This window comes from Paroedura picta, chromosome 10 (genome assembly GCF_049243985.1).
Source record: "Paroedura picta isolate Pp20150507F chromosome 10, Ppicta_v3.0, whole genome shotgun sequence".
Taxonomy (NCBI): domain Eukaryota; kingdom Metazoa; phylum Chordata; class Lepidosauria; order Squamata; family Gekkonidae; genus Paroedura; species Paroedura picta.
The window spans coordinates 74016057-74031028 of NC_135378.1; the positions used below are offsets into that span (position 1 = coordinate 74016057).

At 43.9% G+C, this 14972-nt stretch overlaps 1 protein-coding gene across 2 annotated transcripts in view; it reads right to left on the reverse strand.

The window, feature by feature from the left end:
• SMARCAD1 (SNF2 related chromatin remodeling ATPase with DExD box 1) overlaps positions 1 to 9181 on the reverse strand; it is a 46807-nt gene extending 37626 nt beyond the window's left edge. The window contains exons 1-2 of one of the 2 annotated variants that reach the window (XM_077300869.1): positions 9053 to 9181; positions 6372 to 6717 (exon numbers count right to left, since the gene is read on the reverse strand). In XM_077300869.1, the coding sequence (XP_077156984.1) occupies positions 6372 to 6630 (259 nt within the window). In that variant the 5' untranslated portion in view covers positions 6631 to 6717; positions 9053 to 9181. Of the gene's footprint in view, positions 1 to 6371; positions 6718 to 8789; positions 8964 to 9052 lie in introns of those variants that run through there. The other variant, XM_077300868.1, reaches the window with a different exon arrangement.
• Between the last annotated feature and the right edge of the window lie 5791 nt (positions 9182 to 14972).

Genomic DNA, 14972 nt, shown 5'->3' on the forward strand with positions numbered 1-14972 from the left:
GCCTATCTGGTTGAATTTTAGCTGCACACTAACCACTGAATCACATTGCTCAGTGGTTAAATGAACCATTTCCTCTAGAATTCACCTCTTTCCAAGACCCAGTCTGCTAACTTTAAGGGAAAACTAATCTGCTGCAGATCCAATGTGAAAACCCTTGTTTATTCTAATTAAAATTTGAAAGTAAACTAAGTGTTCTGATAAAGTACGAACGAACCAAATATACACAGATCATTTTTGTGTGTGTAAAAACTATTTGTAGTAAGTGAGCATAAGCACAAGTTATATCTAAATTGGAATGAATCAAATTTTTGAAGTCTCTTATCCCAGGATTTGAAAGGAAAAGGCACTGAGTTCTTATAGCACATGTTTCTGCTAGAGAGTTATTTCACAATGTTCCTTTGAGCATACAAGTGATAATTTTAAGGAAAACTGACTGCTGCTAACAGGGTCATTACTCCATTTCCTGGAACTTATACTGGCAGATGACCAGCTATTCACAATAGGGTATTAGAGAAGTGTCTGGTACCAGCTGAATCTCTGAAAGAGAGCAACTGTAACAACATTACTGGAAGTCAAAAGCAATCACTGAATCAATATTATTCAGGCTAACTTATATTAACTACTGAGGCAAGGTCTACAAAAATTACATACATTCTACATAGCATGCCAGACTGACATTAAATTCCATGACATAAGCAGCAAGGAAACTCACCCACCAAAAAAGTGGGGGGGGGGGAGAGGGAGAAAAGCAATGAGGTAGCACATCAAAGGACAGTTTGGGGCAACACATGTCTTAAAGCAATAATGTGAATGAGGCCCAATAAGGAAATGGGAACCAATGAAGCAAATGAAAAAAGGGAACAAAAGGGTATAAAGAAAACATAAATCACCCCCAGCAAACTGGAAGACAGAGAACTGCAAAGGTCAACCCCAGTAAAGTATGAGAGAATAAACTCATTTTGCACAGGCCAGAACTCCCACGTTGGCGGTGGCAGGGCTTTGGGGAAAATCCCTGATAATGCTCGCCGCCACCAGCACGGGCATGTCCCATTCCAGGGATACAGAAGGCCCGCATTAAACAAACGCAGGAACTTCCACAGCTTCCTGGTTATGCCGGGCGGCAGCAGCAGCGGGCCAGCGCTGTGCATAATTGACAGCCTGCCCGGCCCCAACCTTGACAGCCTTTCGGTCCGCGTGGCCCCGACCTACGGTGCCCCTGTAGGGACACCGCATGCCCCTGTGGGCTCTGCAGAGGTGGCAGGTGCAACCCCCTGCCCTGCCAGAGCGTGTGGAGGGGGGCCTGCCCCCCCCCACTCCCCCAGCCACTACCGCTTACCTTGGCCGGCAGCGTCCCAGGCCTCCTGGCCCCGGCTCAAAATGTGCGTGTGCTATGCCAGGGCAGCCCTGCATGCCTTGCCCCTGTGTGTACACGGGGAACGGCAGGGCATCCTGCCCTGCTGCAGCGGCATGGCAGCAGCATGGAGTAGCTGCCATTGTGCATTAACGGTCAAAGAAAACAATTTAGAAGGGAGAAAAAGCAGAAGCACTTTCTATCAGTTCATAGGAGGTTATGATACCTGACTGCCACATCGCATATGGCGAGGATAAGGTTACTGCTAGCTAGAGATTGTTCATTCTTCGAGACACATTTGCTGTTCCCATCAAACAGAAGATCCATGTGACTACTGCATACTCTGCCACTGCACTATGACATTATTAATATGTAATAATATTTAATAATATTTAATAATAATAACTATAACTTGTTTAGTTACCAGAGTGCCTCTGAGCATGAAGGATTTTCTCTCTCTACAACTGCTGAACTTTAGCCAGGCTTTGTGAACTGGAGTGAGGTTAGAATGCCTCTCCACACTAAGTTTTATCATAGAATCATAGAGTTGGAAGGGGCCATACAGGCCATCTAGTCCAACCCCCTGCTCTATGCAGGATCAGTCCTAAGCATCCAAGAAAAGTGTGTATCCAACCTTTGCTTGAAGACTGCCAGTGAGGGGGAGCTCATCACCTCCTTAGGCAGCCTATTCCACTGCTGAACTACTCTGACTGTGAAATTTTTTTTCCTGATGTCTAGCCTATATCATTGTACTTGTAGTTTAAACCCATTACTGCGTGTCCTTTCCTCTGCAGCCAATGAGAACAACATCCTGCCCTCCTCCAAATGATAACCTTTCAAATACTTAAAGAGGGCTATCATGTCCCTTCTCAACCTCCTTTTCTCCAGGCTGAACATTCCTCTCAACCTATCTTCATAGGGCTTGGTCCCTTGGCCCCAGATCATCCTCGTCGCTCTCCTCTGGTCTGACCAGTGCCATATACAATGGGACTATGACATCTTGTGATTTTGATGTGATGCCCCTGTTGATATAGCCCAAAATGGCATTTGCCTTTTTTACTGCTGCATCACACTGCCTGCTCATGTTTAGTTTACAATCCACAAGTACCCCAAGGACTCGTTCACACAGTGTTACCTAGAAGCATATCCCCCATCCAGTAGGCATGCTTTTCATTTTTCTGACCCAGATGCAGAACTTTACACTTATCTTTATTAAATTACATCTTGTTCCCATTTGCCCATTTTTCCATTGTGTTCAGATCTCGTTGAACTCTGTCTCTATCTTCTGGAGTATTTGCCAGTCCTCCCAATTTGGTGTCATCTGCAAACTTGATGAGTAGTCCCTCCACCCCTTCATCTAGATCATTAATAAATATGTTAAAAAGTACCGGACCAAGCACCGAGCCCTGAGGTACCCCACTACTCATCTCTCTCCAGTCTGATGAAACACCATTGATAACAACTCTTTGAGTGCAGTCTCTAACCAATTCCTATCTACCTAACTATCTAAAAATCCAGATTGCAGTCCTTCAATTTATCCATCAGAACATCATGGGGAACCTTATCAAAAGGTTTACTAAAATCCAAGTAAATGACATCAACCGAATTTCCACGATCCAGCAAACCTGTTACTTGGTCAAAAAAGGAAATCAGGTTGGTCTGACAGGACCTGTTGGAGACAAATTCATGCTGACTTCCTTAGATCACCAAATATCCTTGCAAGGAGCTTTGTTTTTATAGGGTGGCATTCCACAGTGCTGTACATCGTTCTGCTAATTTTCTACTGAACCCATATTAATGAGATTGGACCCAGTTTCTCAAGAGTTGCTCCTACCTTTTCCTTTCCCCTTCTTCCCCCTGGATAGGGACAGCCAGCTTGAGAGACCACCACTCCACCCAATCACTAAGACTTAGTCTCAGGTACCCAAGCACAGGACTGAGACAAAGCGACACTCCTTACAAATGTGTGGTGGTTTAGAAGATGTTTGCAGCTCACAGCACTAGAAATTAAGTGCCCAGCAAACTCTCCAGGGGAAGGATAGGCCTTTCCTCTGCAGAACCTGCTCACTTGGATCTGGCCAGCAGCTGTAGGAGCTTCATGTATCTCACCACTGAGAGGAGAAGAAGTCCATGATGAATAGATAGGGCATTGAGTAGTCCGTCTGCGGGAGCCTTACCAGGTCAGGTTATGAGCTTTCTGAAGCAGGGCTTCAAACCTGGCTCAGAGCAGGCTCCTCTATCTTCTTGCTCATTCCCAGGTACAAACCTAGCAGATCAGAGGTGGCCATGGCTATACTGTCTTGTGCCAAGGAAAGAAAAAGGTTCTGGACATATTCCCCATCAGACGGAGCATTAAGAGCAGTCAGCAGCAGAAAGGAGGTTTCTCTCCTACACTTTAGCAATGTATGACAGAATCTACTTTAAGAAGTGGACTCATTTACACAAGACATGTGTCTAACTTGTGCACATGCTGCACACCACAATAGCATGCAATTGTTCTCCCATAAAGCTGAACCATTTCTGCCAGAGTGACGGGTCCTAGGAAATAAGCTGTAACCAAAGAACAGACCAGCCTTCAACTTTTTTACTGTTGAGAAACCCATGGAACATTTTTCAGGCTTCAAGAAACTGCAGAAGTGGCACAATCGTGCAGAATATGCTTGGGAAGCATAGCTGCGTACACGTCCATCTAGGGCCCCTCCCCTTCCCACCCCCTCCAGGTCCATCACTGGCCATTTTGGAAGGGGGGTGGGCCAACATGATCACATGGGGTCATAACATTTGATAAATGCTTAACAAATATACACACAATTAACTCCCACCCATTCAGGAAACCCTTCCAGAGCTTTCAAGAAGCCCATGGTTTCACAAAACCATGGTTGAGAAAGCCTGGAACAGACCCTGATACAACAGCAATTTGGAGAAATCTCAACAGATACCTTTGCAATAAGCAGAAAAGTGACTTCAAAATATCAAGCATCACTCTTTCACGCCCTTGCTCAAATTACAATGAATTTATAACCTAAACTGGAAAGAGAACCAAGGGTAAGGAACAAATGTGAGTAACTATCATTAAAATAATTGTTAAACAGTCATGATGTGCTAACTAATATACTGTTGCAAGATACTTGTATTATTTTTCTCTTCCTACTGCATGCATTAAGTAAAACCATATTAGTCAATGGCCACATGATAGAATAGACAGACCAGGCTCTTTGAACCACTACAAAAACAGATTAGCTTTCCAGCAAACACACACACAAATCCCTCACTAACTTTCATGCTCTACAGTTACTATGGAGACTGTTTTAAAGCTGCTTCTAAGCTGCCTGTTAGAAAACCCTACTGTGTTTTTTCTAAATTCACCAGCCTATCCTTTTGTCTATAAAAAGGACATTTGTACAACTAGATAACAGGAAATTTCTTGTCATCTCATGTTAACAGTCTCCTGTGACAGAAGTATTCCCCACATTTTGAAGAGAGGTAAGTTTTTTATGTCTTACATTGTGGCAGTACTATATGGCATCTATACATTGTTTTTACTTTGGAGGACTAAGTGAGGTTAAAGCAGGAGAAAGACAGGAAGAAGTGGCAACATTAGCCATTGGTCTATACAGTGGCACTTGAAGTTACACATGAGTACAATTAAATATGCGGAAACAATAGTAATTTGATAATTGGTATGTTATTATGCTTACAGGGAAATATCAACAAGTTGTCTGGCTTGTTTTTCTGCCAGTGTTGCTTCAATGAATCATGATGCAAGCAAAGTTCAACCATAGACCTTAAAATAACTGTAGATTGCAGATAACATTTTGGGTTAACTAATTTGCATTTTCTGGCCAGTTCTTAGCTCAGGCTTCTTAATCTGCTTCCACAAAATAAGCATTGAGACCAAAGTGGATGAATGGTTCACAAGACCTAAATGCAGGAATACTCTGTGTTGAGTGGGAGGATTCAAACAATACTTTCCAAAAGTTGCCAGACACAAGTTTGCATTGCATAAAATTGCAGAATACATTGCAATGGGGAACCACCATGATGTTAACAATATTGCATCCAATTATATGAGTATTTCCTTTGTGTGTCCCCCCTCCCATTCCTTCCAATTTGTGCAAACAGATTAGAATACACATAGTGGAAGAAGTAAGACTCTGTACTTAAAACTTTCATCTATCTCAACTAATATTACAAAAGACACAGTAAATCTAATCTACATAAGGAGAGGAAACTTTCCCTATTGTATTTTGCTTAAGGGTCCAGTTTATTATTTATTTGCTTGAAATGTTTTAAATCCTACTTTTCTGTAATACCCAAGGCAAAATACAAATAATGCACAGTTAAAATACATAACACAATTTACATCAAGTTAACTAAAACTCCTGCAACATATACAACCACTAGCTGCTAACAGTATGTTGAAATAATTCTGCTTTGGACAGGATTTTCTGTACCACATCTGGACATTTATTCCAAACCATGGGTTCGACCTCTGAAAATAAGCATACACGGGATGCAGAAGAATGGACCTCTCAAAGAGAAACCACCAAAAAAATGCATCACCTGATGTGAAAGCACCTTCAATTTTACCAGAGAGCCAATAGTAATCAGTGAAGCTGCTGAAGCATAGGTATAATACAATCACATCCAGCATAAACTAGTCAATGATCTAGTGGCCAGTTCAGGGCCAATTTTACAGTAGGACACCCACAATTTTTATACTTTTCTTATTTTTATAATATGATTTTTACACCACCTCCCTCTGCTAGCAGGCTACTGAGCTTATTCCCCACTCACCCCTCTCTTAAGTGGTTTATCATTTTCAGGACAGGCCCCTGAAGCGAAATGATATACAAATGCCTTAAATACTATAATTAAAGACTTCAATATTATAACTAAGCCAAAGGCCTAAATAAAAACAGCGGCAGATAACATGTCATTGTGAACTAAAAGTTAAGAGCAGACACATTCAGACTTTTTACTGATTTACAAAATATAGCTCTATAAAAAAAGAGCTCACCGGTTTTCTCTGACACATCAGATGCTGGAGTGGCTGGCCTACTACTGTGATCAGTAACATCATCATCTTCTTCCCTAACAACAGGAGCATCATTATCTTCTACAGCAGAAGGAAGTGCAGTATCTTCATGAACATCATCTAAAGAGGCAGAAGTAGCATCCACCTCCTCATTTGTGGGAAGGCTGGGAGAAGGAGCATTTTCTTCCTCAGTTCTAGTCTTCTTTTCAAAACGAAAACGGTCAAGATTAAACAAACTCATGATGTTGGCCTTTCAGTTCTACCAGTTTATGGAATTCAGCTTGACAGTCTCTACTGTTGGTAATAGCACCATACAAGCCAAGAAGATCTGCAGAAATAAGAGGGCAAGAAAGGGAGAAGACATTTGACAAAGCCATCTAATATGAGGTTCTTAGGTCTAGATGCTCTAACAGCATATGATTCTGTAGAACACCCAGTTCGGATCTTTCTGTGTCTACCAGTTATACCCTTATCAAGCTGCAGACTTCATTCACAATTACTGCTTTCCATAGCTTAATACTAGAGAGCTAGGGGATGATGTTGCTAATAGTTTTCCCTTGAAAACATATAGAAAATGGCACAAGTAGTTCTCTTGAATTTAACCATACAATGTTTTCTGCTACTTGTCACATCAAGTTATTCCCTGGGAAGTATCACATTTTCCCCACCAGATCCTTCTATATGAAATGCATATGAAGAAACGGGGCAAGAACCGTAGGTTAACAATGTAAGTGTCTACATTTTTCACTGTCCAAGTTCTGCTGGCTCAGTGTCTGGCTATAAGGAAGTAAAAGACGACAAGCCAACAGAAGAGGTATCCAAACAAATCTAACTAGGTCATTGATGTTGGGCCTGGTGTTCTATATTCTCCAGCTTGCTGTATCACTCAACTTCACAGAGGTTCCAGTAGTTGAACCTGGAAACCTAAGACTACTAAAGTGACATGAACTACGGGTGCAACTTTTTTGGTTTGGAGTCAGATCTAGCAACTACTTACATTAATATAACTAAAATAATGCACTGCATCCTACAAAAAGCTATCTACTGGGAGGCTTCAGTTACTGCAGAATACAATGGGATGTTGTGTAAAGTGGGGACTGGTTCTCACTAGTAGCACAATTTACCAATAGGCATCTTCATTAGTGAATAATTGGAAGTTGCTGTGTTAAAATTTATCCAACTGAACACTTTAATCTTTTTCACCAGCATATTATATATCAAAACACTTAATATCATCTGGAATGTACTACACTATACAATCTGTATGCTAATTATTATAATATTAAATATATTTACATATAAAAAATAAGAGGAAAGAGAATATGGAAACTCATTCTTGGTGACAGCTCTATAACTACAGGACTTCACTTGATCCCAAGCCTAAATACTTTCAAAGGGCAAAAAAGGTCTTTTAGTTTTAGCATATGCTCATTTCAAATGCTGTAGTTTTAATACATTTTAACAATATATTTAATATAAGTATATGCTCACAACTGTTTCTCCATATTCTATCATAAAAAATAGATGTAAAAGCACAATACCAAAAAACAAAGTCAGATAAGTGTCTGCACAGATTTTCATGCTTACAACCAAAACATAGATAGCTTTTAGACACAACCACAGCAGAAAGCATACAGAAGAGAAACCACAAAGAGAATGGGTGAAGCCCTTAATTAAAAAAAAAACAATCTTTATCTGAATTGCCTTACTTTTCTCCCACCACTGAGCCTGCCATAATGAACCCCAAACCTTGAAGGCTTATCCTCAAAATACTCCCTGTACCATTAAACATCATCCAAGACCTTCTTCAGAACTGTATGTATTCCCTCAAAGACCAGCTTTCTCCCTAAGGACCAAGGCAGATCACACAAATAAGCATAAAGCCATAAGTGGAGTAGAATCACACAACGCTCCCCCCTCCCCAATTACTAAACCCCCATCGACTCTTCCCCCCTCCGGGCAGCCACTATGAGCCGCTAGCCAAACCCCTTCCTGCTGCTAATGGATCATCTTCCTTCTCCCCTCCCTATTCCTTCTATCCAAAAAGCAGCCTTTTTAAAAACACACACACAAAGAGGTTTATTTATAGTTCAAGCACCCGCGGACCAGAGCCCGGTTTGCATGGGGAGACCACTTGGGAGGGGGGACAAAAACTGAGCCCCGAGTGTGGATTTCCGCCGCAATCTTTCTGCTGAGGGCTTGCCTGGCAAGGGATGCTCTCCTTTCCCCCCGCCCCCCCCCCTTGCTTCGTGCACCATCGGGCTGTCGCGAGCCGCCTGAGGAGAAAATGCAGACAAAGGAGAGCGGGGGATGGGACCCCGGCGCCCAGCGGAGCCTGCCTCTCTCTCTCCCTCTCCCTCGCCCCCTTTCCTTCCCCAGCTCCTGCTTGTTTTTCCTTACCCCGCCCCCACGCCTACGAAGCTCGAGACCCTCAAGGGTGCCGCCGACACCGGCCAGCGGTGACTGTGGCGGCCAAACAAGGCGTGGACCGCGGAGGGGGAGGGGAGACCGGCGATGACGTCACCAGCTGCGACGGCGAGGACGGCGGCGAGCCCCTCCCCCGTTCTCTCCGAGCTGGAAGGGCCGACGGCGGCGGATTCGGAACAATCAAAATACCGCAGGAAAGGGAGGGGGGAGGGGAATCGTCCTGGCGGGATGTGTACCGAAAAGGGAGGCGCGCGATGATGACCTCACTGCTACCCAGGATCCCTTTCTTCCCGGCGCGAAATCCGGGGAATGGGGAGAAGCGTTCTGTTGCTATGTAGGCGCCAGGAGCGCGCGTGCGAGGGGGTAGGAGCGTGCGCGCATGCGCTCGGAAGGACCTACTCGTGGCCGCGAGAGCGGCGAGGCGATTGGGCTGCACTGCAGGAATCGGAGGGGGCTCGCGCGCCGGCTGACCTTCAAAGTGGCCCGGGCCAGACAGAGCGCGCGCTGTTGATGGCCGTGGCTTCCAGCGTGCTTGCCAATGCTGCTTGAAATGTATCCGCTCCAAGACGGGAGGGGGGCGGGGAGCGTGGTTTGTTATTTATGTTAATTATAAAATCATAATTATAGTAAGAAGTAGAGTCCTTCTCTCTTTCCCCGTGTGCTACAGACGTGCTGGGACTCACAAAAGGTCACTTGCGGGATGCCCTTTGTGTGTGTGTCCCCGTCCTCCTTGGGGTTCTATCAGAAACAATGATGAAAATGTTACCCAAAGGGGCTGTTTAGCGGGTGCTTTTTATTGTGAGGTTCTGTCCAGTCGTTTCTGCCTCATGGTGGCTTTCCAACTCTGCCAGCAGTCATTTAAGTTTTGTTAAGGTCAATACACTTATGTCTTTGATTCTATCCATCCGTTGGCTGGTGTGCCTCATGTCAATGATGATACACAAGGGACAAGGCCATGGAAACTTTGCCAGCTTCTATATATTATTATTACACACTTTTCTTGGATGCTTTAGGATGCTTAGTGCTGATCCTGCGTTGAGCAGGGGGTTGGACTAGATGGCCTGTATGGCCCCTTCCAACTCTATGATTCTAAAGCTCAAGTAGACAGCTCCCGAACTAATTGGCCCTCCCTGGGGATGGACTGCTAATAGGGAGGAAGTATTCTGCCGATGAGGGCCAATCAATTCAAATCGCACTCTTCCATTGAGGGCCAGTCAGCTCAAATTACTTGCACACAACTCACTCCCTGCCTGATCGGTCACCTCCAGAATAGATTTCTGCCTTGATCCAGAAATTGCAGCTGGTGCAAAATCTTGGAGGGCCCATATCTAGCCAGTGCTGAGGCAGCTTCATTGGTTGCCAGTTGTAGCCCAGATCCGGTTGAAGTTTCTGGTTTTAACCTTTAAAGCCCTTTGCAGTCTGGAATCCACATATCTGAGGGACTGTTTGTCGCTCTATGTCCCCACAGGGCCTTATAGTCTTCAGGTTCTGATTTGTTGGTTATTCCCAGCCCTAGAGAAGCTTGCATGGCCTTGGCAATCTGGCCTTGGCCAGGGCCTTTTTGGTCCTGGCCCACACATGATGGAATGAGCTCTCAGGGGAGCTGCAGGCCCTGTGGGAGCTTTCAGCGTTCTGCAGGCCTGCAAGACGGAGCTCTTCCACCAGGTTTATGGTTGAGGCCACAGTTTGAGAGGAAGATCTGGTGCCCCCCCCCCCCCCAGCTTTAAAAGCAGCAGTATGCTAGGGGCATATAGCGACAGGTCATGGTTCTCTGTTGCCACTTCCCCCTTTTGGGATGTTTATGGGTGCGATGGATAGTTGATTACACCACCATATTTCTCCTTATGTTGTATTTTTATGTCCTATTTTTAATTTAAATGGGGTTTTATTAGGGGTTTTAATGGACTGTTGTAACCCGCCACAAACTGGCTCTGGGAGTGGCAAGGAATAAAAAGTAAAATAATAATAATCTTTTGCTAGCCTCCTAACTTCTTCTCAAATAGGTGCTCAAATAGGAGCAGCCCTAAGCTTTTTACCCCCTTGATCACAACCAAGCCAACTCTTTTCTAAAGATAGCTATACAGCCCCTTGTAGAACATTTGCTTTGCCAACTAACATCACCCCTCCATCTTGTTTGGATTAGTTTTAGCTTGTGCCATTGCAGCCCCTTGACTAAAGGCTCCGCACAACCGCCTTGGATGGAAATGGTAACATCAACCTTTTTAGAGAAACACAGAAGTAAATTGAGTTGAGAGAGATTGGGTGGTTGACCTAATGTGACCCTGCAACCCCCAAACCATACAGGCTCTCCTTTCCATGGGGTCAGAAAAAAATGTTTGTTTGTTTTCAAATGGCTTCAAACCCAGTTAGTAAGCTGCAGTGTAGGGTTTTGTCCAGAATCCCCAAGCACACGTCAGGGCCTGCTTCCAAACCTTGTGTAGAATTGGTGGGAGGTGTTTCTAGTGGTATAAATTGTGAGCAACAAAACAAGCTGTCAACAGCAGATGGGCTTGTACGTGATTGCCAATTAAAGAAAATAAAAAAGATGTTTAAACTAGCTCACACATCTGTAGTTAGCCCAATAGTGAGCAGCTCCATGTGTACTGCATGAGGTTGCTGTGGCAACCACACTATACTCTGATCATAGACTTCCACACCATTTAGAAGAGATTGCTCGATAAGTACAGACTAAGGCCTCTGGTTGAACTGTCCCAGTACTGGTTTCTTCCCTTTGGTTCCCATTTGTAAAGCATATGGGGGGGGGGGGGAGTACAAATACTTTTGGAAACTTCATGGGCAAAGTTTTACAATTTGATTAATACGCTGCCTGTAGGATTAACTTAAAATTTTTTTTCTAAGGACACATTTACAGTGCCACCCTAATCAGAGTTATACCCTTCTATGGCCACTGATTTGGGGCTTAGGCACTGGTAGATTCATTTTATTTCTCCCTGTGTATGGTAACCAACCTGGTTTGCTAGCAGTTCTGCACTTATTAGGAGGGCATATCCCATTTCAGTCAATCTAGTGTGACCATTTGCCTGATTTTACACTTTGCATCTTCATATCATATGCACACAGGGGCATCACATCAAAATCACAAGATGTCATAGTCCCATTGTATACGGCACTGGTCAGACCACACCTGGAGTACTGTGTGCAGTTCTGAAGGCCTCACTTCAAGAAGGACGTAGATAAAATTGAAAGGGTACAGAGGAGAGCGACGAGGATGATCTGGGGCCAAGGGACCAAGCCCTATGAAGTTAGGTTGAGGGACTTGGGAATGTTCAGCCTGGAGAAAAGGAGGTTGAGAGGGGACATGATAGCCCTCTTTAAGTATTTGAAAGGTTGTCATTTGGAGGAGGGCAGGATGCTATTCCCGTTGGCTGCAGAGGAAAGGACACGCAGTAATGGGTTTAAACTTCAAGTACAACGATATAGGCTAGATATCAGGAAAAAACTTTTCACAGTCAGAGTAGTTCAGCAGTGGAATAGGCTGCCTAAGGAGGTGGTGAACTCCCCCTCACTGGCAGTCTTCAAGCAAAGGTTGGATACACGCTTTTCTTGGATGCTTTAGGATGCCTTGGGCTGATTCTGCGTTGAGCAGGGGGTTGAACTAGATGGCCTGTATGGCCCTTCCAACTCTATGATTCTATACACATAAAAATCTTCAGGTGTGCATCAAAAAAGCCAGTGCATTAGTGGAAAATGCTGCCACTTGCAGCCAATTTATGGCAGCCTCGTAGATTACTCAAGCCAAGAGACAAACAAAGGTGGCTTATGATTGCCTGACCCTGAATAACGACCATGGACTTCCTCCTTGGCATTCCAGCTAAGTACTACTGGCCCTGCTAAACATTCCAGACTAGTAAGATCTGAGTAGCCTGGCCCATCTAGTTCAGGGTGAATAAGCCTTTGGATCTGATTTAGGGGACTGGCATATTTGGCCCATACAGTATACATCTTCCAGAACTGATAATATCCAAGTATATAACAGAGAAATCCTAGGCAGGGTTACATCCTTCTAAGGCTTTGGAAGTCAGTAAACCGAGAAGGGTATAACTGTGCTTCAGATTACACTGTGAGAATGACTGTGCCAAAATCCATGCGCAATCCTCCTAACTAGTTTCCTGAGTTGGTTTTACAGCCAAGATGGTACCTGTGCTTACCTGGATACTTCTTTGTTCCTCTTTGGGTGTTTTAGTGCTGGAAACTGCTACCTGAGCATGTCTCAAAGTACTGTCTGTAGCTGCCTTAAAATTATTTTGCAATTTGTAACAAGAATTTTTTAGAAAGATTTAAATAATGGAATCAGTCCAGATTGGTGCTTTCCATAATGTTAGGCTAAATGCTTATTTAGTTTGTAGTACCAGCAAAGATCAATGCCACTTTCTTTCCATCCACTCAGAGAGCCACACCTAGAGCTAATAACATCTCTTTTCTTTCTTAATGTTCTATAGCTTAAGCGCTTACCAGCCTGAACTAGCCCAATGTGATTGATGAAATGCTTATCTTATTATAGTGCACTTTTAGTCAGCGTTATGTGCCAGAGGACATTATCATGATATCTCCAGGTCTGTTCCCCTAAGAGTATATTTTTAGCAGGTAAAACATCTGCTGGGATTTCAGCTCGCATCTTGTCTGTACCAGTAAGTGCAGGCCACAGGCAATTGGTTGAGGTCGATCTGAACCACCGCTTCCCACTGGCCCCCCAAGCCTCCCTCCGACAATCATTACAGGTCCGCCCAAACCACTGGCCCTCAGCACAAGTTAATCAATGTTCTAGTATTCTACCATTTTACAATGTTTATTATCATCATTATATTGTTGCTATTGTTACTGTTGTTACCACATCACTATAAACTGAGTTAATTGTATTGTTTCCGTTTCATGTAAACTGCCCTGAGCCTTTGGGGAGGGCAGCATATAAATAAACAAACAAAAAAACTTGGGGGGTCCACTTGAAAACTCCCCTCTTTAAGTGATCAAGACTTCTGATCCACACATCTCTGCTTTGCCCCCATCTGAGTTTAGTTTCTCACTCACAGTAAACTGTGACAGCATGTTGAGAAGTGGAATCTCAGCTCTGTGTCTAATAATAAACTGGGTGGTTCATGGGAATCACAAAAAATCCAGGCCACCCACAGACAAGGGGACTCCCCCGGTATGCAGAAACATATGACTTTGTAAATTAATAAAAATAAAAGTCTGATTCATTCTGAATCTGCTCCAGGAAGAATAGATGATAAGAGTGGGGGAGGGTTGGTTAAATCGACAGGAGGGAGGAGATGACATTTATGTATGTACAAAATTCCAAATGGTTAATTCCCCTAGCCCCTCACCATCCTTTATGGGCCTCCTGCTTGTTCCTTCAAATAGCAATTTTGATGGCCCAGTTCCTACCAGTAGAGTAGCAAATGGGACCACCCACAAAGTACAGGACAGGTTTTCCCAACCAGAATTTCATGGAACCATGGGGTTTCTTGACAGCCTTAGAAGGGTTTCCTGAATGGGTAGGAGTTGACTTCATTATATATATATATATATTTAAAATTTATCTGGTGATATGGCTATATATAGTCATGTTGACCCTCCTCCCCCCAAATGACCTATGATGGGCCTGGAGGGTGGGAAAGGGTGTAGCCCAGATGGGCTTGTACACAACTATGCTTCCTAACTGTATTCTGCACAATTGTGCCACTTCTGGGCTTCCAACCGCCACAGAAGCCCTTTAAAAAGAACCCCATAGGTTTAAGATAACTCACAAACAGATTTAAAAGGGAGGGATCCACCACAGGCCCACGTGCAGACATACCTGGCCTGGGACAGGCATTTCGATAGAGCTCTAAAGGTCAATACCAGCACCTTGAACTGGGCCTGGAAGCGAACTGTGAGGTATGTTAAACCTATGGGGTTCTTTTTAAAAGGCTGCTGTGGCGATTGTTAGCCAGGCTCTCTGAGGAAAGGATAGCTCAGTTTGGAGTGAGAGAGAAAAACAGTTAATCTTTCTGGACTCAGGAGGAAAAGGGAAAGAAAGAGTTCAGGAGCCAGGTTCAAGGCAGAACAGGCTGGGTGTTTTTTTTCTTTCTTTCTCTGAGGTCAAGATTACAATTGTTATTCTGCCTGTTCATGTAACCCCTTCTTTCTGGATGCTCT